At 37.9% G+C, this 24,193-nt stretch overlaps 4 protein-coding genes across 7 annotated transcripts; 2 read left to right on the top strand and 2 right to left on the bottom strand.

Moving 5' to 3' along the window:
- The first annotated feature begins 814 nt into the window (after nucleotides 1-814).
- On the top strand, nucleotides 815-8,232 carry LOC116291196 (uncharacterized). Of its 4 annotated transcripts, none has more exons than XM_031698330.2 (10): nucleotides 818-930; nucleotides 1,052-1,172; nucleotides 1,923-2,273; nucleotides 2,686-2,817; nucleotides 4,026-4,100; nucleotides 4,410-4,553; nucleotides 5,114-5,164; nucleotides 5,492-5,545; nucleotides 6,373-6,414; nucleotides 6,763-8,232. In XM_031698330.2, the coding sequence occupies exons 3-10, from the start codon at nucleotides 2,071-2,073 to the stop codon at nucleotides 6,818-6,820; spliced, it is 759 nt and encodes a 252-aa protein (XP_031554190.2). In that variant the 5' UTR covers nucleotides 818-930; nucleotides 1,052-1,172; nucleotides 1,923-2,070; the 3' UTR covers nucleotides 6,821-8,232. The 4 variants fall into 4 exon arrangements, with proteins under 4 accessions (XP_031554191.2, XP_031554190.2, XP_031554192.2 ...); XM_031698332.2 differs by having other exon boundaries at nucleotides 838-930; nucleotides 1,052-1,146; XM_031698331.2 differs by lacking the exon at nucleotides 1,052-1,172 and having other exon boundaries at nucleotides 815-930.
- On the bottom strand, nucleotides 5,942-12,495 carry LOC116291194 (winged helix repair factor 1). Its single transcript, XM_031698329.2, has 8 exons — nucleotides 12,208-12,495; nucleotides 11,264-11,409; nucleotides 10,844-10,979; nucleotides 10,422-10,518; nucleotides 9,911-10,008; nucleotides 9,253-9,311; nucleotides 8,579-8,667; nucleotides 5,942-8,008 (listed from the first exon to the last, which is right to left on the bottom strand). Exons 1-8 carry the CDS (start codon nucleotides 12,320-12,322, stop codon nucleotides 7,963-7,965), a joined length of 786 nt encoding a protein of 261 aa, XP_031554189.2. The 5' UTR covers nucleotides 12,323-12,495; the 3' UTR covers nucleotides 5,942-7,962.
- Nucleotides 12,496-12,751: 256 nt separating this feature from the next.
- LOC116291209 (oncoprotein-induced transcript 3 protein) lies at nucleotides 12,752-19,139 on the top strand. Its single transcript, XM_031698347.2, has 9 exons — nucleotides 12,752-12,958; nucleotides 14,258-14,392; nucleotides 14,982-15,066; nucleotides 15,378-15,667; nucleotides 16,224-16,418; nucleotides 16,853-16,978; nucleotides 17,284-17,863; nucleotides 18,293-18,580; nucleotides 18,972-19,139. The coding sequence occupies exons 1-8, from the start codon at nucleotides 12,883-12,885 to the stop codon at nucleotides 18,549-18,551; spliced, it is 1,746 nt and encodes a 581-aa protein (XP_031554207.1). The 5' UTR covers nucleotides 12,752-12,882; the 3' UTR covers nucleotides 18,552-18,580; nucleotides 18,972-19,139.
- Nucleotides 19,124-23,255, bottom strand: LOC116291211 (uncharacterized). Its single transcript, XM_031698351.2, has 2 exons — nucleotides 22,359-23,255; nucleotides 19,124-20,463 (listed from the first exon to the last, which is right to left on the bottom strand). The coding sequence occupies exons 1-2, from the start codon at nucleotides 22,891-22,893 to the stop codon at nucleotides 19,652-19,654; spliced, it is 1,347 nt and encodes a 448-aa protein (XP_031554211.1). The 5' UTR covers nucleotides 22,894-23,255; the 3' UTR covers nucleotides 19,124-19,651.
- Nucleotides 23,256-24,193: the final 938 nt, after the last annotated feature.

The following is a 24,193-nucleotide window of genomic DNA, read 5'->3' as shown; positions in this document are numbered from 1 at the left end:
TTAGACGAAAAAAATCAGCGAAAATGGTGAATTAGTTTGTGATATAAAGTCATTAGCGTCAAATTAAGATAAAGTGATAAATTCAAGTTGTATAGTTGATATTTTTTTACATGTAAAAATAAACGGTACTCAAACTTTGAACCCAGACAATGTTTCCTTCCAACAAGACGGAAGATGATCACATGACCACATAAGATGATCACATGACCAGCCGGTGTCGTAAGTAAGTAATTTTATATCGTTTTATCCAGAATGTTAGCGTTATTGATTTTAAATACAGGAAATACAGCTTCTTTCTTTCATAGGCTACCTGTGGTGCTGTGGCCACAGGAATCCCAAGAAGGCTATAGCCTTATGGGAGAACCAACATTGCACTCAGTTGATGTAATGTACTATCAGGAAAATTATTGTATTCTATTGTGGTTCTATCTATTGTATTATACCGAAATGGCACATGGGAAATGACATAATTATATTATAATTTATTCATTTGCGCTATCCATGCAGTCGGTTTAGAATGCCAAACGCGTATTAAAAACAGTGGATGATGTCACGGGTCGCCGGTCACAGCATTTCGGTCTCAGCTTCTATGTTCTATGTTTCTGAACCCGGCAACGATTCTTCAACTGAGTGTATGCGAATCGTTGTATTCTTATGAAACTTTACATCAACTGCTTGCTACGTAGGCTCTCCCTACAACTTATAGGCACGAATTTTCTAGTTGTTTCACACCTGTGGTTTAAAAACTCTGAGTGAAAACACAAAGGTTACCCACAATGCTGTTATGACAGACAAGCTACATCCTTTATTTTAGCCAATCACATTGCAGAAGAGACTTGCAGATGTAATAACTTTCCATGAAGGATTGAAACTAAAATTTCCGAAATTAGAATGTAGGATGACACCCAAGGAGGCTACATTGGTTTGTGGGTAAGTAGCAACTCTTTCGATATTCCCCTGGTTCAATCTCTCGCAAAAATATTATATATAGAAAGTTCCCTCGAAAGCAAAATTAATGAACAGTATATCGATCAGTAAATATCGGATACAGAATTTCAGTTCAAGTACATTGGTTGACGTTTTCTCGATCTAAGCTTGTTGGGGAATACAGATGCACTGAGTTTATGTGACGGGATAGATAAAAAGGTAAACCTCTTCTTTAGTTTTAACAGGTAAGAATTTCAAGTTTATTCAAAAACCTTGATTGATATTATGATTCAACACTCCTATTAAAGTTGCGAAAGACTTCCGAGGGTCGTCGTCCAAGGCAGCAAAGACAGTGCAAAAGAGCTTATAAGCGATTTTTTAGTGTTTTAAGTCTGTTTTAACTTGAAAGAAACAAAAAAAAAATTGAAACAAAAAGGATTTAACTTTTTCATTATCTTTGAATATTTTCATGATATAGCTAGTTGCTTTATTAATTATTGCTTGTTATTAATTAATTAAGAAAGTGTCTTCCTTTTTTGTGATATTGCTTTCAATGTCCGGTTGAAAAGTCCGACTAATTACTTTTTTTCAAATCAGATTGATCGGAAAAGCTTCTTCCAGAAATATTTCTGAAGCAATTATTTTTTACATTTCATAAAACGAGCTCCCTCAACCCTGCAAACTTAGCTCAAAATAGCTCATCTTTCACTAATTCATAAATAATCATGAGCAAAAAGCAATAAGGTTCAGAATAAATATGCATCAGGGGTAATATGACAGATTGAAACCAAAATCGAATTTTCTCTTTCGTACTTCTAAAAATTCGCAAACACTGGGTAATAAAACCACTAGTTGTTTACAAACCACTCTATTGTACTTAACATTATATTAACAAATTAAATATAAGATTTTGTAAAAAAAAACCCCTAGAAATCCATAGTCTAATATTTATGTTGCTTGTTTCTGAAGTACAGTGTATGATCTTTTTCCTCCAGTGCTGAAGTTCGTCTTGCTGAATTCCCCTAACTGTTTCTAGAAGCTGATGGGGTCTCAAGCAGAACAGCACTTAACTTAAGCTCACTGTATTTGCCAAAAGAAACCAAGTTGGTGAGACACAGGCTATCCTAAACAACCACGTTATACATGAATGTAACGAGTTATACCATGCAGACAAGGAATCTTAAGGATTGCAATTGCCCGGAAAACAAAACAAAACCGAACAACCCGCCAGCCATTGGTCAAGATGACACTGACGTCTTTGATAATCCTGTCATAATAGCTGTGATGGCAACAGTGGGATTCCTAGCCTTGTTGACTGTCATCGTATCTGTTTGGTCAATACGAAGGTAAAAAACGGATTTAGTGCGCTGCAATCAAGTCTTCAAACTGTTCAAATTTTATCGATACCATGAAATAACCTCTGGGCTGATCAAAGTCAGTCAGGGCACGCCTAACTCACAGATCAAAATCATGGAATTTAGCTTGTTAGGTTTTGCAGAGGCGGGGGGAAAAACGGTAAAAAATCCTCTCATCATGGGAGAGAGCTAACGAACTCTACTCACTTGTGATGACAAGTCCCGGAATCAAACCCTAGACCTCAAAAGTGAGAGGCGAGTGCAACAACGCTATACCACTCGATTTCCATTAAACGCATTCCTATGGTATATGCAAACCTTCGACTACCTGGGACAAAACAGAGAATCGCAAAACCATCCCCGTCCCTTCCATAACTTTTCTGGTGCTTTTTTCCTAACTTAGATGCTACTTGAACAACAAAACCCGAAAATCCTGGGATATACCGGAGGCCGTGAAGGAAGAAGAAAAATCGACAACGCTAGAAAGAACCCCAACCTTCTCTGTTACTCGGATAGATATGTATGGGGGGTCACTGTAAGTATTTCCTGCTCTTAAGGTCCAGTACTTATTTCTATAGGTTTAACCTCTCTTCTCATACTCATTAATAATTCGGGAGGTTATTTGTTTAGGATTGAAAGACTTAAGGGACAGATATGTCCCTGAACTGAATTAATTTTGATCCAGTCCAAGGACTTGAACAACAAATTAATTCAGTCCTTTCACAGGACTTTACCAGGTTTCAAGTTACATCATGTGACCCAACAAATAGCCTCCGACTGGAATTAATTGCTTGGACTTGAAATCCCGTCCAGTCCTCATTGTCGGCTTTGAAAATATTATTTATAATTCAGCTATGCATGGATAAATACTTATTTCAATAAAGTTAGTCACCAAAAACCTAGAAAGCTGTGATCGCTGAGAATCATGGGAAATATTTTATATCCAACAATTAAAGCTTTTGACACAAGCTGCAGAAGTTTAGGATGCTCAGAGGAGGTGAGACTGTAACTGCTAGAAGATCTCAAGTCCATCAACAGTTATCAAGCGGTTAGAACATGTAAAATGCATCTACCCATAATTCTTGTCGGTCTCAGCTTTGTAGCTTTTCAGGTGACTAACTTTATTGAAATAAGTGTATACCAAGGGGCGGATTAAGTGGTAGGACACAGGGTGTCCTTGCACCCCCCCCCCCTCCCCCACTTCTAGCGTGCAGCTAGTTGGTTGATTTAATGGACCCTTCTCAAAAGTATCGCAGATGCGATGCTAACATGGAAATACAAAAGAAATCACACTTTTTCTCGATGGAATTTCTTTTGTATTTCCATGTTAGGCTCCAATTCAAGATAATTTTAAGGTGGATCTTCTAAATTTTCTGAACCCCCGATTCTAAATTCCAAATCCGTCAGTGATACCATTAGTCTCCCTCGCATCCATTTTAGTGTCGGTCGTCACGCAACGTTTGTGGGGAGGGAGCGTTGCGTGACGACCGACACTAAAAACGGATGCGAGGGAGACTATGATACCATTAACTTTAAGTTATTTTAACTTTTGCCAATGATTTGCTATTAAACGAAGCTAAGCTTGTACAAATGCATGACTCAGTCTGTAGTCAAGGATCGCAGCGTTATTTACCGAATGGGGGAAAAAAGCCAACAGAGCGGGGAAAAACGATTTGTGATTGCCTGTCATCTTTTGCGCCAATGTACGGGTTTTTACTCACATTTTTCTGCATGTTTCTACAGGAAGGATTTGAGGCACGACAATGAGAGTAGAGAAGTAAGGGTATTAGTGAAGAGAGACCTTCATTCGGCGTATAGGTACGAACACTGGCGGGTACCGTAACCAGACTCGTACCGAGTCGTCACTCACGCTTTTTGGAAGGATAGAGAAAAAAAGACGACGCTTCGCTTTCCTCTTCCTTCCCTTAATACACCGCGAACTCACTAAATACTTCCCATCAACCTTAGCGCGAGATCGATAACAGCGTAAGAGAAGCGACTGGGTACGAGTCAGGGTGCTAATTATAAGGGCGTTAACTTGCAGTCTTTGACGAAACCGTTTTACTGCTGGAGGAAATAACTCTGGAAAGCGTTCAATTGTTTTTCTGAATATTTTTGACTTTCCAGCCACACGTTTCTCCACCGTGGTGACCATAACAACACCATCATCAATAGTCTGTCTGCCACCTGGAGCATACAGACTCTTCCTCAACCAAAACACCCTGGAGAGGTCGTCATATCCAAGTCTACAGAAAATCCCCTATATGCAAGGTAACTAGGCTTGAAACTGGAGCATGTATTATGGACAATTAGTCTAACTCGAGGTTGGACTTGGTAAAGTGCAGTAAATGTATGAACACATCAAGTCTAAACTCGACTTGGGTCTATTGTTTCGTGGTACGTCACTCAAGCGAATTTGAGAAAGATCTAGTATTTAGTTCACAACATAATAACTCAAATAATTTCTACCAGCTCACTAGACACACCGTGCTAACGAGGCCCAAAACAGGCCGACAAAGCTGTCCACGGTTTCTAGTTGAGCTGGCTCATTTTACGCGACTTGAAGTTAGGAAAGGCCCATTGGCCCTCTTCTTCAGTCGTTTCATTTAAGGCTCGTAATCTACCTATTGCGCATGTTCAAATAACCCTCAAGTGTATGTGTAAAAGTTTTAAAATTTCGGTCCTGCCAGCGCATTTTTTGTTATAATCAAAAAAAGTTTAAAGAGACCCAACCATTTTGATAATACGTTGTAACATTATGCTATTGGATAATTACGGAATAGCAGTGTCCGAATTTTACGTTTTTTTCTTGTCTGTTTCCTTAATTTCAGGCCAGTAATAAAAGCTAAAAGGAGTGCCAGCATTAATGCTCTTTATGAAAGGTACTATTTAACCCGATTCTTTCTATTGAGCTATTGATGTACATTGTCAGGGATGAAAATTGAAATGGTCCTTACCGTTTTTTTTGGGGGGGGGGAGGGGGGAGGAGACTGATTGATCGCTCATCAGTAGATCCTCTTAGCTTGAGACCACGTATCATGCCCTTGAGAATAAGATTTTTTGTTTGAGTGGTATCAATATTCATGCGTCTTCTCATGGGAATACTCTATGGAACGATACTCTAGGGAATGATACGTGATCATTACACCCAAGCTGAAGAGATCTTTTCGCGGTAAACTCACCAAAACCTTCGTATCTTTCATTTTTAGTGCTGATGATATACGTTCAAGGACCATGGACTTCAGGCCGTTCTACTATTCAAGGTAAGATGTATAGAGAGTTTTTTGTCGTCGAGGTCCAGAAACGGCCTCGGTCCGTATATAGACCCCTTGCAGCACGTAGGAATACAGCTCAATTTGGAGGACGTAATAATAGATTTCCAATTCTCATTAGTTTGACATTATTTTCAGTGTTTTGTCCTCAAAATTTAGCTGCTTTGACATCACATGCAAGTGGTCTATTCAAGACGGTAAATAACTTTTTTTTCCCCATTTACTTTTTATCTGCTTGCAATTCTTTCTATTGTTTAGCAACCCGTTATCCCAGGATTCTGGACTGCATGCAGTCAGACATATAAAAATACCCCCAGCTCTCGCAACCAATCAGAAGACACGATTCTTAGGATACCTCAATGGGATATGATAAAAATTCAAACTATATATCCAAAACTGGTCCTTTATCCCTACAACTTTTTTCGATACACATAAATAACTATCTGGGCATAAGTTATATGATAAAGCAGTGTCATGAAATTCATTCGGCTGGATAAGTGAGAATACTTCCATTAGAAGTGAGAATAAGTGAGAATATTCCCATTATAGTGCAAACCCATCCTCAGGAACCCAGGTTGTAAAATTCTGTCGCTCCTTTCTCGCGACAGAACTTTACCCCTGGGTTCCCGAGGAGGAGTGTGAACCATATATCTATAAAATAGCACATGAACTAAATAACACTGAAACTCATCTATTTCTAATTTTGTTTTCAATTGTTTCATTGGTGCTATTTTGTACTCATTAGTTAGTACTATTTTACATGATATATGGTTTGCATTCTACCAATTTCTTTTGAAACTTTTATTTCTTTGTTTTAGGGAAAATCTTGAGCCTAAAACAGAAAGCCCTGTATATGAGAGGTAAGAATGGCAAGAATTATGCTTTTTGTTGTGACAATCAGGTTAGCGTCAGGAAAACACCTTCAAGTTTAATTGATAGCCTGAAACAACCTCAAGGCTGTTAAAAAGGCATGGAAAGACTGGATCACAGACGAATTGGAATTTAGCTTGGTGTGTTTGAGGAGGGAGGAAAACTAGGGAAAAACCCTTGAATCAAGGGAGAGACCTAACTCTACTCACATGTGATGCCGACTCTGGGAATCAATCCTGAGCCCCCAGAGGCGAATGTGCTACCACTGGGCCACCTTTGATTCACAGGGTTATGAATTTTGATTAATAATATCCTAATGATTATTTCACTTTTCATAGAATCATTGATTACCAGAAGAAACCTGGCGCTCACTCTCTGGGCAAGAATACCTTGTAGAACTGTAATGAAAAGGACAAGGCTAGACAGCCACCACCACCACCAACAGCAGCAGCAATCATCGTCATCTCATGTTTATTCAACATTCTATCATCATCATCAGCTGCAGCAATATTATCATTAGCCATCATACCATACCATACCACCACCACCATCGTTATTGGCATCATAGTTAGTCGTAATCAGCTACAATCATCATCATCATTGTTCTCAGACTTTATTCACTATTCCATACCATACCACCACCACCATAATCACCATAATTAGTCATCATATTCCATAACATCTTCATCAGTCATCATCATCATCATCATCAATCATCATCATCATCAGATACAATGGCAATACCATTGTCAATATCAAAGTCCACCTTCACTTCAGCTGACATTTTCTCATATTCTCAGTTTCTTAAGTCAAAGAAAGAATTTAATTTGACCCTTTTGGTCATAACAAAACCTTTTTACAATATTATACACACTGTACATGTGCCATATATAACGTCCTTATATCCATATAAATATATCTTACAGGTAAATTAGTACATTATAAAATTCAAAGGAAAGTACAGCTATTTCAAAAAAGGTTGAATACTGAATACTGCATACTGAATAGTGCATTCCAAGACTGAAGTGCATTGTGGGTCATAGTGACATTGTCTAAAGTAGGATTAATAATTATTTATTCTATTTTTAGTGTATTCCATCTGAAACAATATACTAACTACATATAGAGATTTAATTGTTGTACATTTTTTACTTTTTATTTCAAATTAATGACCTTTGGTCTTGGAATGCACTATTCAGTAAGCCATATTCAGTGTTCAACCTTTTTTGAAATAGCTTTATAAGAAATGTAGTGAAAATACTTATTCCTTATGACCAGTCCCTTGATTGACCTAAGCCACATAAATATACCTATTTACCTTGGGGACTGCATAATGTTTACCCATTTCATAGCATGTGTCATTCTCTAGAGTATCATTTCTTCGTTTAACAATTACGCATGAGAAGACACATGAGTATGGATACAACCCAAAACAAAGAATGTCATTCTCGAGAATATGACACATTGTCTAAAATAGGAAAACATTACAACCAAGGTAAAGAGGTTTATTGCATTATAATGTAAGCAGGAGTTTCCTATCATGTCCTTTCTAGTCGAAGAAGCTGACCAGAAGTAGTCTCAATGCTGAAATTTAAATCAATGATAAAATGGTGGCTTTAGAAAATACCAGTATATATAGAAGAAATAGGAAACCCATGCATGCTGTGTGCAGTTATAAAGCACACAGGGATTGCTAGAACACAAGAGAAGTGTTAGGAGAATCAGTACTAATCTTATCTAAGACCTGGAAATTTTGAAATGATATACCCTTTTCAAAAGGCTTTAATAAAAATAACTTTTATTATTTATTTATTTTTATTTATTTCATATTTTATTTTAAATAAAATATAAAATAAAAAAATTATAATGATATAAGACATTATTATAAATGATGACTGTTAGACTATCTAAGACTTGAAAAACACTAAATAACTCAAAGTTCTGCTTTTAAAAGACTTAAAGAACACTTAAAGACTTGTATGACTATCTGAAGACCAAACCTTTGACAAAGGTGGACCAATAGATATGTAGATTGGGTGACACTATCCCCTCCCCCCTTCAGGTAACAGTTACCCCTACTCCCCCCACCCCCAATAAACACCACCATAAAATAGAAATGTCTGCCTTAGTTATATCATAGGTATTGTACTTTACCTTTTCACTAGCTCGGCACCAATAATATCATGTAGGTGGTATGTCATTCCTAGTTTGGACTGATTTGATAAACTTCTGGTTTCCAGATCCTATTTTAAAGGTAAAGAGATAATAATTTGGAATTAAGGCGTGAGCACTCAAATTCCCATAAATATTTGTAAATATATAAAGATTAGAGTGCAAATAATATACCCGTGAAATAAATAGCTAGCTAACTAATTACTAACCTTTGGTTGCCTAAGTCTAATTAGTTAAAATAGGCGAGCCGTGACGGGTAAACTACTCAAGGGTGCGCATTTTTAAATATTTTTAAACACACTTGCAAAAACTGAAACAATATTTTGTTGTACATGCTTTTCCTTCGTATCATTTGACATGTTTGCATTTTCGTATCTATTCATTTGCGTATAGAGTTGTTACTCTAGTAAATGCCCGTGCCCTTGTCATGCCTTACTGAATTCCTATGCTTTTTAATTAAGCGCTAACTATCTCCTATTTCATCCTAACTATTTCACGGGTATATCATTTGCACTCTTCTCTGTTTCTGTAAATTTATCATGAAAATAAACATATTTGAGAGGAAGGGTTTTTTGAATGTAAGTGATCAGCTTTTTTATCTTGGCTAGAACTTTAAAAAAATGTGTGAAAAATGAATGAATTGAATTGTACTTTACTTTTTGAAGGATTTCTTTGTATTTCCTGTTTTTGAGCAAGCGTATCAAAGCCTTACGACCTGGAGAAATATAAGAAAAAAATAAATTCTAGATTTTAGCTACAAGTTTAGGTCAAGGAAAGAAATAAGTATGACACTTCAGTTTTAAGTTTTCTGTTGCTTCAGTGTAAGCCTCAATAGGCCTTTTGCAATAGATTGACAGGTGACTGTTACTGGATGGCAAAAAAATTGGTCTTCCTTTATTTAAAGATTTTTTGCTGGATTACTAATGTCGCATCCAAAACCTTTTCAAAAATACTTTTTTTCCCTTATAAGATACTTTCGATTTCAAGATACGAAGCAATTTAAAGTTTGTTCGCCATCAAGCAGAGCCTTCCCCAAGGGCCCTTTAGCTGAGTTGATTTGTTAGTAAAGACATATATCAGCACGTGACTGTTTGTTGCAAAAGGCCTATTGTATATAGAACAATCATGTGTTCCTGTGAAGGTCCGTGTTCTTCCAGGTTGAAGTGTTTGTACTGCTGAAGTTGTGCATACTTTACTTTACCCTTGGTGTATTTGTGGAATAATATTCTGATACAAGCCCTGTGTAAGTTACTCTGTAATCAACGGACACAGCACTATTGTACGAATATGAAAAAGCTAGGTCTAATACAATACCTTTCATAAAGTTTTTCATATATGCACCAACGCCTGGAATGCTGAGCCACCATGAACCAACATCTCGCACAGCTAAAACACCCATGTTGATTAGATGGCTGGAAAAAATAATAAATTGATTATTTAACCCATATCTCAGAAAACCGGGATTTTTGAGATTCTTTCAAAACATTGTTCAAACCAGAGAAAATTTGATTCCAAATTATTAGGAATCTAGGGTGCACTCCCCTCTAACCTCTAGGGTCTCGTATTTGATTCCTGCATTTGGCATCCCATGTCATAATTGATTTGATTTGGGTATTTCCTCTGAGTTCCCCTGTTCCACTCCCTCCTTAAAGCCCAATACACAAAATTTTGATCCAATTTTGATCTTGAATACAGATCTGCATACATGCAAGTGTTCCCTGGCTCAAAGGTTTATCAAAAATTGAAAAATCTGGTATTGTCTTGGTTACATATACATGACTGTACTGTATGCAAATGAGTATGATTATTCAAGTTTTATACTCACGTTATTTCATCCTCTGTTAATTTATGATTATCAACCAATGTGCTTTTGCCAAAACTTACATCAATAGAGTTAGGTAAAACAAAAGATAAAAATTTCTCTGGAATAAAAAAACAACAGATTTTTAGTGAGTAACAAAGATATAATAATTGATGTTGATGATGATGGATGATGATGATGATGATGTTGATGATGATGGTGATGATAATGATGATGGTGATGATGATGATTATGATGATGATACGATGGTGATAATGATGATGATGATGATGATGATACGATGGTGATGATGATGGTGATAATGATGATGATGATGATACGATGGTGATGATGTGATGATGGGGATGATGATGGTGGTGATGATGATGGTATATTATGATCATACATGTTGAGACTTGATGATGACATTAATCGATACAATTTACCTGCAGTTTTTCTAGTGTTTTCTGTCGTCTTTGATTTAACATGTGCAAGATAATCACTAGTCATTACTATAGCAAATTCATCTGATCCTGATGTCAGTTTGAATAGTCTTACTTCATTCTTCTCCCACATATCATTCTAAAACAACAAATGATGATCTTCATTACAGCTGTAGCTCCAATTTCACACTACGTGACATTCTCTTGAGAATAAGATTCTTCGTTTGAGTTGTATCCATATTCATGTGCCTTTTCATGTGCAACCGTCAAACAAAGAAATGATACTCTAGGGAATGACACATGGTCTTAAATTGGAAATATACTATGCCAAAGCCAAAAAAAGGTATATTCCCTAGTTATAGTATAATAATATTGCTTGGACCCCATCTGGCATAACTTTATTAACCCGAAATATGGACTTACAAGTTGACGATCTACAATAGTCTTGTCCTTTATAATACTGTATAACTGATGTTTTAGAATTATTGCTGGTATTCTTCCCCTGAAAGCATTAACAGGGAATATGGACTTGAGGTACATCAATGCTGCTTTAGTATCATTTGGTATATCTGGTGAAAATTGAATGAAGAAATATTATATACATGTCATGACAATCTATGGGTGGACAACTTTTATCATCAAAGTCAGGACATCTCTAATTCATAGATTCCACTAACATCTAGCATGTTGGGTTTCGTGGAGGGTGAAAACAGGAGAAAAACCCTTGAATCAAGGGAGAGACCTAACAAACTCTACTCATACGTGATGCTGAGTCTGGGAATCGAACTCAAGACTCCAGACATGAGAAGCAATTGCACTACTTACCACTGTGCCACCCTTTATACCAAATGTAAGGATTTCGAGGATACTACACTTGATACCCTTTGTTTGACTATGCAGATTAGTGTAGTTTCATTACTGTAGTGCTAATGTTATTGGTAAACAAAAGAAATAATACTCAGGGGAATGACACGTGGTCTGTAATGGGAATACAGTGATCATTTTACTTCATTGCTCTTCCTTTTGCTCACAACTGGAACATCAAAACCATGCAAGACTTTTCCTTATAACAACGAAATCAAGAAAGAATAACCCTATCTTCGTATAAAAGATCCGTTATGATACATTTATTGTTGACCTAATAATGGCCTACAAACGTAAAATATTACAGCAGAGAGCTTTCAGTTCATGATCAAAAAATTCAAAGAATGAAGTCAGTATTTTGACTTAAAAAAAGAGCTGGTACAGTAATTACGAATCCTAAGAACAAAACTAAGCAGAGTAGAAAACATACTTGATCTACGAGTGTATTCATGTAAAAATATTACATAACAATAGAGACAAATAGCATTGAACGTAAGCTTTACCTTCATGTTTATCAAGTTGATCATCACCAGCAGACCTCGACGAGATTTGAGTCACTTTGGATCTCTTCTTCACCTGAAAACCCCCTCCAAAAGGCCTTATTCGTTTTAAACTCATTGCAATATTAGAAGCTTTTACTATACTAATATTCTTTGGGTAGTAAAAGATCAAATAAGAAAGGTTTTTCGTAAGAAAGTGATGAATTTTTAAGGACAAAAAATTTGCAGCTCCCGCTTTTGGTGAACAGTCTCCTCGCTTCCAGTAAAAACACAGGAAGCTCAGGATTGCGCGAGCAAACATGACGTTAAAAATTGCTCACCTACCCGATTATAGAACTGTTTTTTGCTAACCCCCAAATTTACATCAGTTTTTTTATGTATTTCCTTTTATTGACGATAAATTGCGTCAGGCCCATTGTCAATTACTGTGGATCCACGAGGCGTAGCCGAGTAGTATAACTTGAATAGTCAATACCGCAGCGCATAAGCCTTTTCTCTTTTCTGAGTTCAATAAACAGGATGCATTGTGGTCTAGCTTTGGCACAAACAACACCATATCAGGCATGATGAACACAAGATGTTTTTACCGAAGCTAGACCACAATGCACCACGTATGGTCTATTTAACGCCAATTTTATATACTGCTTCGAACTAAAGGTCTGATTATACTTCGCCGCGATGGTTGTTAGCTCAACTGTTTTCAAATGTTCCTTGGTTTTTGGATGCACTTTGTTCTTACTACCATCATCACAAGGTACGACACTTTTTGCTCTGGGACTGGACTAGTCGTAAAATCGATATCCGTTTGTAAATTTTTCAGTGCATGTTTTTTTGTGATCATAAAAACCCGTTTTTTGATGTTTCGAAAAATCGTTAGACAGATGTTCTTAATTTTCACTTCGACACTTCATTGGCTTCTGAAGGGGTACAGGGGGAATTAACAAATAAACTACTTGGATTCGTTTATATTTTTGCGCGTGAAAATTAAAATATAGGATCTGATCGACTAGAGCTGGGATTTAGGTCATTGGAAATGGGAAATAGATCGAATCATAGGAACGAGATTTCTCCAAGCAATGTTGGAACCGCACGACAACCATTTTTGCGGAGGATTTACTAATAGAATGTTTTCGAAGTCATAAAAACCACTGTGTTCTTTGGTTACAGACTCATTTACTCGGGGTTAGCCTTATTCCAGTGTCAAAATATTTACAAATACCAACGGTAAAGTAAAGAATGTACAATTTCATAATGCAAACACTTTGAAATTCCACGGACCTTTACTGGAACACGTGAATATTCTAAAAACAAAATGGAGGCTTAGGCTTAGGCTGAGCAAAAAAGAATTTAAAACTATAGTTGCTACTGTTTTGCAAAGGGAAGCGGAGGATTGAGGTGGTTGATTATTTTTGCGGTGGACGTGGATTTAACAAATTCCTCTAATTATCTTAAAATGGTCCGTATTTTGGTTTGATCTATGACGTCACGTAGGCTAGCGGTAAACCTGATGCTATAAAAGGTCTCTATTATTATTTCTTCAACCGACTTCAAGCTGCAAACATCGGTGAGGAATTGCTTAGCTTGCGTAGCGACTCTCAATAATCGTGTGAGGAAAAAATCCGTTCGAACCCATTCCCCCTCCGCTATGCAGGTTAGGATTTGATTATTTTGGAACTTTTTGCAGGGGATTTGACAATTAAGTTCTGAAACAAGCAAACCTACAATGAGAATGATAAAACTGCTGGCCCACAAAAAATGACCCACGAATGAGAACAATTATAAATCTGCGATAAATAGACTCTACTCTCTTATTTTATAAACCAATCGGGAGGAATTGTTAACTTTTTAAGGATAATTTGATTAACTTGTTGTGGGAATGGGATTTATAATTGCAAAAAATTTCAACTGAAAATTTAATTAAGATTCCGACCTGCAAAAAAAATTTTAATTGTTGTTTTTTGTTGTTGTTGTTGTTGTTGTTGTTGTTGTTGTTTTTTGTTTGTTTTGGTTTTGAGTTTCCTTTGGTTAACCCTTTTACTGTTCCGTCACCTAGGCGCATGGCGTAATTTGGTGAGCAGCTGGACAGATTCAGGGGGTCAGTGGACCGGAAGCACACCAACAAGCGATTCAGTATTTCATTTTGGACCTGTAAGAGTTTGGACCCCAGCCATTAATTCTGCAAATTATGGTATGTGAGCCTGAAGACAAATAAGTTTAATTTGCCAATTTTCGTTCTTGATTTCAAGACCACTTGCACTAAATCCGTACTTTGGAGTCAACCCTAGAACGAAAGACGAATTCTTTTGCTTTGACCCCTAGATTTGGAATTAGTAGTGCAAGAGGGTTTTACTTGCTCATTCTAATTCCATGCTTTGCATTTAAGTAATAGAGTGGTTTTAGTCCTTGTTCCGTGAAAAAAATAAATAGTAAGCGTAATACTTAGTATAATAGACTGCGAGAAATCCCCAATTTTCTCTCCAGACTCAGTATTAGACGATTAGACGAGTTTTTAGGATTCCTGTGGACGCGCGCGGCCTCCAAATCAAGGAAAAGGACTCGAGTCGACTGAGTTAAGAGGGAAAAGAAGGACTGTGTCATTCCATTGTTTTCTTTTGTTTTACGTTGACTGTCAGATACTAATTATACAAATTCATTTCATGGGTCAAGCGAAATCACTCTAAGTCAAACTGATTATAGTAGACGATGAGGTAACAAATCAGATGGTGAGTCTTAAAGGTATTAATCACGCTGAACGAAGGATTTTCTTTTGATTCCAGAAATCACCAGCAGAGTATATTCTACTACTGGTATTATCTGTGGACACATGTTTAAGTACAAAACAGGAAGCACGAGAACTCAAAGGTAAATTGACCAAAAGAGGTCTAGTTAGACATGAACAAGGACCATAGAGCTCCCTAAAACGTTGGTGGGCAAGTGGTTAGGTAGAAACAATTTCGCTTTACGGGAACCGATGAAAAGAGAAGCAGTGGGGTTACACGGTAGCCCCTGCCTTTGCACAAGACCCTAGATGTTATCATCATCATCATTATCATCATTATCATCACCATCATTATAAGCATTTCAAAAGGTCTCTAGGGGGAGACCATCTAAATCCATAAAACTGGTGTCAAAAGTTCATTTTTTTGTTTGTTTTTGTTTTTGCTTTATTGTAGTCTCGTTACGAAAGCGTGGGGCTACTACTTAATAAATGGGAATTCGGTTCGAGTCAGCTCTACTGGGATAGAGTACAGCCCTATAGTAAGCTACAGCTATCCTACCAATCAATGGAACAACTTGAGGAGTGTAGTCCTAGGCACTCAAGTAACCATCTACATCAACGATAAGCTGGTGAAACAAGTGAATATGCAGGGCACTGGGGCAGATTCTTCAAGTGATAACTACGTTGGGCTCTGGTGCCATAGCAATACCAATGAAAGGGGTCGGGATTTTAGCGTACAAAAATGTAAGTAAAGTAAATAAAGTAAATAAAATATGTTATAAAATAACTGATATAAATTTCGCGTTCCCTTTGGTTTGGACCGTATGCTTTACGAAGGCATACAGTACACGCGCGCACTTAAACAGTAGCATCAGTCCTATCGATACAATAACGTGAACGTGACGCGCGAGCGTTTTCGATTTCTACATTTGAATTATATTAGTAGAAGGGGTCCAAAGGTACTACCAAGAGAAAACGAACTAAGAGAAGGAATTATTGCGCCCCATCATAGGAATTATTTGACGCTATCTTTAGAATAGGTCTAAAGCTTGGCATTTAAAAAAAAAAAAAACAAACAGGAAAATAAAGTAGAGAATTGCAAATTGAATCAAATTTTCACTTCAACTTTCTTTTTTCCCCCATTTATTTTGCCAAGTTTTAGACCTACGCGGACATCTTCACTGAATGAAGAGTCAAAATTACGTAAATGTTTTTAAACATAGCATCAAACAGTGCGACCCTTTCTTGGGTCATTTTCTTTTGGACTACTCCTAAAAATATTTTAATTGGACATGTTTAGTGCCTGATTGTCCAAAGCTGCCAGCAATTAACCACCTGACTGTTTCGCCATCGAAGTGTGAAACGTCATCTAGTTCTTTTGGTACCACGTGCTCGTTCAGGTGTTCTCGTGGCTTCAAGCTTAACGGCCCTTCAAACAAAACATGTGCGTCGGGTGGAAAGTGGACAGAAGCTGGAGCAAGTGTCAGATGCACTGGTGAGAATGCGGTTTCATTTTTTAAAAAAGTACTATTAATGCAAAGTTATTTTTATGCGAAATGTAGGACCTTTATGAACAAGGGTTGGGTATCCAATTAATTTCACTATTTACCATCATCATCATGGCCATCACCAGCCTCATCATCATCATCATCACCATCGGCATTATGATCATATCATTGTCATCCTTGTAATCACCATCATCATAGTCATCATATCCTCGATCACCATGAACTTATCATCATCATGACTGATCTGATAATGATCTTTATTACTCCATCACTGATGAGATAAAATCTTTTGAAAATAAAGTTATCGAATAGATGTCGACAGAAAAAGCATTCGAGTAGAGAACGATACGGGTATTATGTAAGTCTAATAAGACAAACGATAGCGTCGGCCCATTCCTCCCGGCCTATTTGAATTTAACAGATGTCAATGAGTGTCTAGCGTATAATGGTGGATGTAGTCACGTGTGTATCAACACTGCTGGAGGTTACCGCTGCTCATGCTCGGACCCTGACTTAAGGCTCACAAACGACAATCATACATGTGAAGGTATGTCAACCGTCATGGTATAAGAATAATATTATGATGTAATATGTTGCGCCTGCGTTTGTAGTTTGTATTTACTGACCAATATTAACGCTGCCTCTTACATGAAGCATCAGTAATAAAGCTTTTAAGTTGTAACGTTCCCAGAGATTGGAGCATGCGGGTATTATCCAAGATTGGAGGGATCCCCGCGGGATTTCAAAAGCAGAACTTGATGGAAATGCACCTTTCACCTTGCAATTAGTAGAACTGATCATGTACGAACTGTTGAAACAGAAACACCATCGTTAGAAAACTTTGTATTTCAGTTCCAGATACTCGTGTGACGTGTGGACCAAGCCATATCCAGATCTCTATCCCCAAAGCAAGGCTCCCTGGAGTTGTTGTCCAAGATCTGCATCTTCTTGATCCATCCTGTCGTGCCACTGAAGACTCCACCCACTTTTACCTCAAGACTCTTTTTAACCAATGTGGGACTGTGACCAATAAGACGTCATCTTCCATCACCTACGCGAATAAAGTCATCGAACGACCGCTGCCCAAAAATGTCACCATTACGCGCATCCGGGAACTCGAGGTCTCATTCACTTGCTCTTACTCAAGAAAGAAGGAATTGATAACATCACAGTTCCAGCCCCATAAAAGCAAGCTTATTTTCAACAAAAACGTTCGCGGTAATTTTAGCTTTAGTTTCAGGTTCTATCCGAACAGTTCGTTCCATACTCCGTATGCGGGCAACTTTACAGTTCCACTGCGACTTCGTCAGCCAATGTTTTTTGAGGTGTCAGTTGAATCCGAGAATCGTGAACTCGACGTTTTGGCCCAAGATTGTTATGCGACGCCTTTTAACAGTGTGACTCGTCCACGGCATTGGTTGATCAAGGATGGGTGGGTAGTCCACATTGGCCTTTCCAAGGTTGTGTGAAACTGGTAACGAGTAGGACGCGCGCTGAATCATGGGGCTATTTTTTAGTGGACATCATTTTTCAATATGGCGGAAAGCTTAGTAAACTCTTTTGGGTGGAAAAACAGACCGAAAACTAAAGTAAATACGACTCAATTCGAAAACTAAATCCTGTTGAAAACGAAAAAGACAATTTATCCCATCATTTCGCGCGGGTTCCACTCGTTACCAGTTTTTCGCGCAACCTCGGAAAGGCCAATAGCATGTGAGATTTCGAATGAAAGTAACAGTCTGCAATTGATAAAAGTGTATGCCACACTATACACGGCTTACAGCCACTCAACAGCCTTATTGTGTGGTACTTCAACTAAGAGTGCTAACTGAACGAACTGATACTTTTGATCCACTTCTAGTTGTCTTGTGGACTCGACTTTGAAGGATCTCAACACATCGTCCCCTAGTGTTCAACGGTTCAGTTTCCAGGCCTTTCGCTTTGTTGGAAATTACAGGCATCTTTTCTTCCATTGTCACGTGACTGCTTGTGACGGAAATGACGTCAAGAGCGTGTGCGCTCGTGGGTGTGCTAAAGGAAAGCCGGTCAAACGTAAAGAAAAAAGCCAAAGACGTCGGTTGATGCAAGGTCCGTTTAATCTACAGAAAGGAAATATTTAGAGCGCTTGAATGGATGTAATATAAAAAAGGTATTGAAATTTAAAAGGGAAGATGTAATTTTCAGTTCCAGGATACGACGTCATAAGGAAGAAGTGGGAGATTGGGCATTGCATTGTCTCGTGAGGACTGGGCAAGCATTTGGGTAGCAAGATAACCAACCTCTCTCACTCACTTTTCTGCCTTCCTCTGGGCTTTCTTTATCATTTCCCAAGAGGGTGGGGAGTAAAAAGCGTATCCGATCCCTGTGACTTTAAGAAAGATCTCAAGATTGTTAGTATTATTGATGGAGATGCTAAGTAAACGTTTTCGCTCTTAAAAAAGCGAATGTTGTTATCCTTTTCCTAGACAAACCTTGACTGCAAAAGTATGGCATTGGTCATAACCACTGATAATGACAATGTTTACATATTTTTGTTCCAGGTCTTCAGCTTCAAGCCGTAGAGTGATACACAAGTATACAAAAATAAATAAATAAATAAATAAATAAAAGTAATACCAGACAATTTTCCTTCAAACAATTGTTTCATTTGGGTCAGGGACTCTAATTAAAAAATATATTTCATATATTCAACCATTTTTTAACCAGTTTATTTCCCTAATATATGTTAACTGTACACATTCTTGATAGTATTCCTTTTTCCCATTTTTACACTAAATTATTAGATTCAACCTATGTGTATCAAAATAAAAATAGCTGCATGTGTCATATTGACTCGAGAGTTTTAATTCATGATTTCCCTTGATTCCATAGTCAAGTTCTTGAAGCAGCCTGTGTTTCCTTAAATTGAGGGAGTTTCCGGCATACTTTCGCCGGATTTCGTAGCCCGGTAAAAGAACTTTATTCCGAGTCCCCAGGTTAATACCGCTGTGTTCCTTGATTACAGACTCATTTATATATTCAGGGTTAGACTAGCTCACTTCAGCATCGAAATATTCACAAATACCAACAATAAAGTAAAGAATGCACACTTAACGTCTACATTACAAACACCTTGAATTCCGCGGAACTTCACTGGAACACATGAATATTTCACAAGCCCTAAGCAACAGAGAATTTGTAATAGGAGTATATATATTATAATGGCACGAATAGCATGCTGTTAGTTTAGACAAGATGTACTGACATTCCAACCATGTAAGGAACGTGTAAAGCAGTAGTCTGTATTTTTAATCATGTGGGTGCAATGTTCCTTCAACGCTGGCTCCATCCACAAACCGTTTAAACCGGCTACGAGCACGCCAGCTTGAACAGCGATGGTCAGAAAAGCGCGGGAAAATTCCTTGTAACGCGGGCTCATGTCTTTTCCCGCCAACGCGAACGAGTTGAGATAAAGAGCACCCTCCGTCGACCCGGTTATGAACGTCAGTAACATAACAACCACATAACTCGGTAAAAACCGGTACAAACTACAGAGAATCAGGAAAAACAGGTTTACCATGAGGATAGTTGAAAAAATCCAGGTCTTTTCCGTGACGACCTTCCAATCCGGCTTCCCCCATGAGAGTACCAACCCATACGAGCGACCCAGCAATTCTCCTATCCAGAAAGACATCGTGTAATACTGATAATGATCTCTGGGATCAAAGGGTGACGCTTCAAATGCGATAGTCGTCACTATACCTTGCATTGTAAGATAATCAGCAAAAAGACCAAAGAATAGTGGAACAGCCAGATACATGTTGGCCTTTGATGCTTGGATCTTTTCTTCTTTTGTGAGGCTTTGGTGTATATGATCCAATGGTGATTCTTCTCCTATTCGAGTGTATTCCACGTTGCTTCCCTGTGAGGTGTTGTGTACTCTAGAATGCGAATATTTAGTGACAAACCAAGCAATCAGTGGAAACAGAGGGAGGATGAACACGAGGAAGAGAAGAGCTGTGCTGGGATGGACGCACATGAATGTTGTTAATGCTGTAAGAAAAAATGTTATATTTTAGTTAAATTCGCCAGAAACCCCTCTAAATTTTATCTATACCGCCCCGAAACAGCCTCTGACCGGGCTGATCACGGCTTAGCCTCCCCCGCAGGCATCTCCTTGACTCTTTTTGCTTCTTGGGCTTCCTCTCTCGTTCCTCGTTCCTAGTACTTCTCTGCGTATGGACTTCGGACCTGACGACGGAAATCGCCGGAAAATGTTTTTGGTAAAGTGCCTCGAAGATTTAAAAAGGTGGGATTCAAGTCCACGTCCACCAAAAAAAAAAAAAAAAAAAAAAAAAAAGAATAATCGATCCCACTTTGCTATACCCCCGAGACATCCGCAGAGCTGAGGCGACGTATGGACTTCGGACCTGACGGCGATTAAATCCTTCTGCCCTTGGGTTGTACGAATTACGCAAGAAAATGTTCTAGCCGAAGCATCAGGGGAGAGACCAGCCGGCCCCCAGACCATATCGGCTAATCCCTTGCATCTCTGCCACGCACGGAATCGGTTGAAAAAATACTGTTAAAAAGTCTAGTCTATGCGGTGCATTGTTTTCACGGCTATTGTTATGCTGATTCACCTGGAACCGTGGTCCAGTGGATAAATCGTTGTCGTTCAAGATAATGAGTCAAGCTCGTCTGAGGAGGGTTAGCGCTTGGATGGGTGACCTAAACATTATACCTGCTCACGCTTTTCCTCCTTTTTCCGTTTTTCTTTTTTGATTTTGAAGTGAAACGTTCTATTTTCGAGTAACCTCTTCCTGTCTACCCAAATCCGTCAAATTGAAATCTAGCTAGCAGAGAAAAATCCTTGCATTGGGAAAAAAGAAATTGCTTGCCGGCCATTTAGTATTTTCATATAGGAGGGAAATTGAATTTTAGAAATTACATCGACAGAAGGCGCGTCCCTCTGAAGCGTGTAAAGGAGTGCGGGCGGAGTAGCGAGTTTTACAAAAATTACTGCATGCCGACTGTCGAGTAGCTGTATTAATACTAATAAATATCTAAATTACGATCCTAGAAATCTTCTTTTACTGCTTAATCATATTACTTCTAAAGCCCGGAATTACAAATTCAGCTGCTAAGCCAATGTATAAGCCATTAATCTATGAACGAGTCATTCAAATCCATAAATGGGTACTCTTGAATGCACGCAAGAATGCACTTTTCGCGAGACGGAGAAGACAAAAAAAAAAAAAAAAAAAAAAAAAATCCAGTAATTAGAAAATTCGCCGGAAAATAAGGGTTGATTAGAGCAATATAACGCCAAAGACGGCTTGACCTATGACCTATGTAAAAAACTGATTACTATAAATCATGGGATCCAGGCCGAATATCATACGGAAGGGCTTATTGCCCTGGAAAAACTCAAGGCGCAGGGAAAAACCAAGAAACAATACTGTAAACTCGATCACATACACACCTATTTCAAAAAACGATAAGACGACGTCAAAGGCGATAGACGATAGGCCGTAGAACATTGAATCAGTCTCAACACTAAGGTCCATGTTCTTGACGAGAATAAGAAGCAGAAACACAAGTCATTCCAGCTATTCTTGGATCTTGGAATGACCTATCAACTATCGCTTTGCGCCTATTGTCTATTGCCTATCGCCTGATGACAACGTTTATTGAAATGGGTGTATAGGGTTAGTGGGGATAGATTCAATGCTAATCAGTGTCTCACATATATATGTTATCTGAACATGGATTCGTATATGTTTGATCTGGACGTAGCACAAGCATTTTTAGAAAATCAAATCGCTACTCCATTTCAAATCCGGCAACAATTTTTTAAAATGACCATCTATTATTTTATAATAATGACAGTTAAAAACCGTCAAATGCCGAATAAATCTTTCATATAATATTTGAGTTATCCATACCTGTATACAGTGCAGGCCCCAGAATGGCTCCCAAACCAGTTCCAGTTGCAAAAGCATGAATTGTCAGGTCCTGATGCAAAGATGTTGCAGACAGAAAGCCAATTTCAGCGGTGCCAAGTCCAAGAGATGCTACTAATATTCCTATCAGTCGAAGTCCTGGGGTCGTGATCAGAGCGATGAGGACAAGAGCAAGAGCGAAGAACAGAGCCGAAACGACTGCTTTTGTCATCAACGGCACTTTATCAATATAATAGGGCAAAATCAATGTCATGATAAAATATGGAGAGTTGAGGCACAGAATTGTAGAAGAAGTAGGAATATGGGTAGCAGAGAGAACATCTTCAGCTGAAGTTATAATAGTCGTGTATATGATGTATGTTACTACAGCGAAGCAAAGGAATCCTCCAATTTCTACCAACCCATTTCGATTTGTTTGTCGGCTTTCATCTTCGCTTGAACCCCCAATTTCCATTTCATCGTCAAGGACATTTTTCTCGCTCTCTGTACGGCCTTCTGGTTCGTCTAATCTATCCATCGCAGCTATCCCTTTTAATTCTCTCACTCGGTGATGTAGAACTACAGCTAGCAAAGGGAGACGACCGCACGAGCCGTAATTTTTTGAGGGCTTTTTGTACAGAGATCGAAAGAGTTCTCAAGACAGCCACTATCAATATGTAATGAGCAGAAACAGGAGTCCCACCTTTTATTTGCATACAGATTTCCTTCTTTTTCATTCGCTGGATCAGGATTATTATTTTCGAACAAAGAATAATCAGATAGTTGAACTCCCACCGATGCTTCAGCTGTCGATTTGAGATCTCACCAAGCAGCATTAGTAAATACACATAAATATATTGAAATATAAAATAAAAGTAGCTCTTTTTCGACGAAATTGCGCATAGAATATGATTTTTTTGTCGTTTTCTAGGCTTTTTTCCTTCATAATTCCGAAGAAAATAAAAATTTAAGGAACTGAAACAATGAGCACCTGCGCCAGCTGATATGTCAGTGAAGAAAAAAAGAAACAGGAAGCCCGCGGTAGATAATTGAAGCATCGAATAAATTTACTTTTTTTAGCCATTAAATTTATTATATTTCATTTGAATGATTACATATCCGAATCAAAGCTCCGCAGAAGACCTTTTTTCAGATTGCTAGATATCTTTACGAGATTCGAATGAGTTACTCGGACAGCCCTTATTTTGAAAAACAGAGACCACGCCATTCACGATTGAACGAAAAAATATTTTCAAAGCGTAACATCAAAGGTTTCTTCGTCCTATTTTTCACTTACTACAGATAAGCTTTTTTTAATAAAACAAATTCGTGGAGATTTTTTCATTACGAGCACTGACTATACTCTCGATTTTATAAAATATTCGATAAATAAACATGATTATCTCCTCTGGATTTTCCAATAAGTTTTCTATGATAAAGATGAATCCAGCCAATCACATAACAGTATTATTCATCGTGTTGTGGCTAAAGGAAGAACTACGCAATTTTTGTTAATTAAGGTCTATCTATAGATAAAGTACTCATTAATTTTTAAAGAATAATTTTAATTATACGTTAGCCTTTCAGGATGTCTTGCATATATATCACTATGATATCAGGTAGCACAACGGTCATGTTTTTGTGGGGTTTTACTAAGCTATACTTTCGTCGGGATTTAACTAAGTGTATAAAATGGATTATCTTTGAAAATGCTGCAATAAATGCTCCTAACTTTTCAAGTTATCTTGACCTGTTTTTTATATTTTTTAAATCTAGGTTTGTACTGATTTCCATCCGATTTGGAGCCACTTTTTCAGTTCGAGCCGTCGATCCCTCGC

Source organism: Actinia tenebrosa, unplaced genomic scaffold (assembly GCF_029948245.1).
Source record: "Actinia tenebrosa isolate PJP-AT-01 unplaced genomic scaffold, QUT_ActTen_1.0 PGA_scaffold17__23_contigs__length_9995812, whole genome shotgun sequence".
NCBI lineage: Eukaryota > Metazoa > Cnidaria > Anthozoa > Actiniaria > Actiniidae > Actinia > Actinia tenebrosa.
Note: the sequence above shows the minus strand (reverse complement) of the source record. Positions and strands in the feature narration are given on the sequence as shown.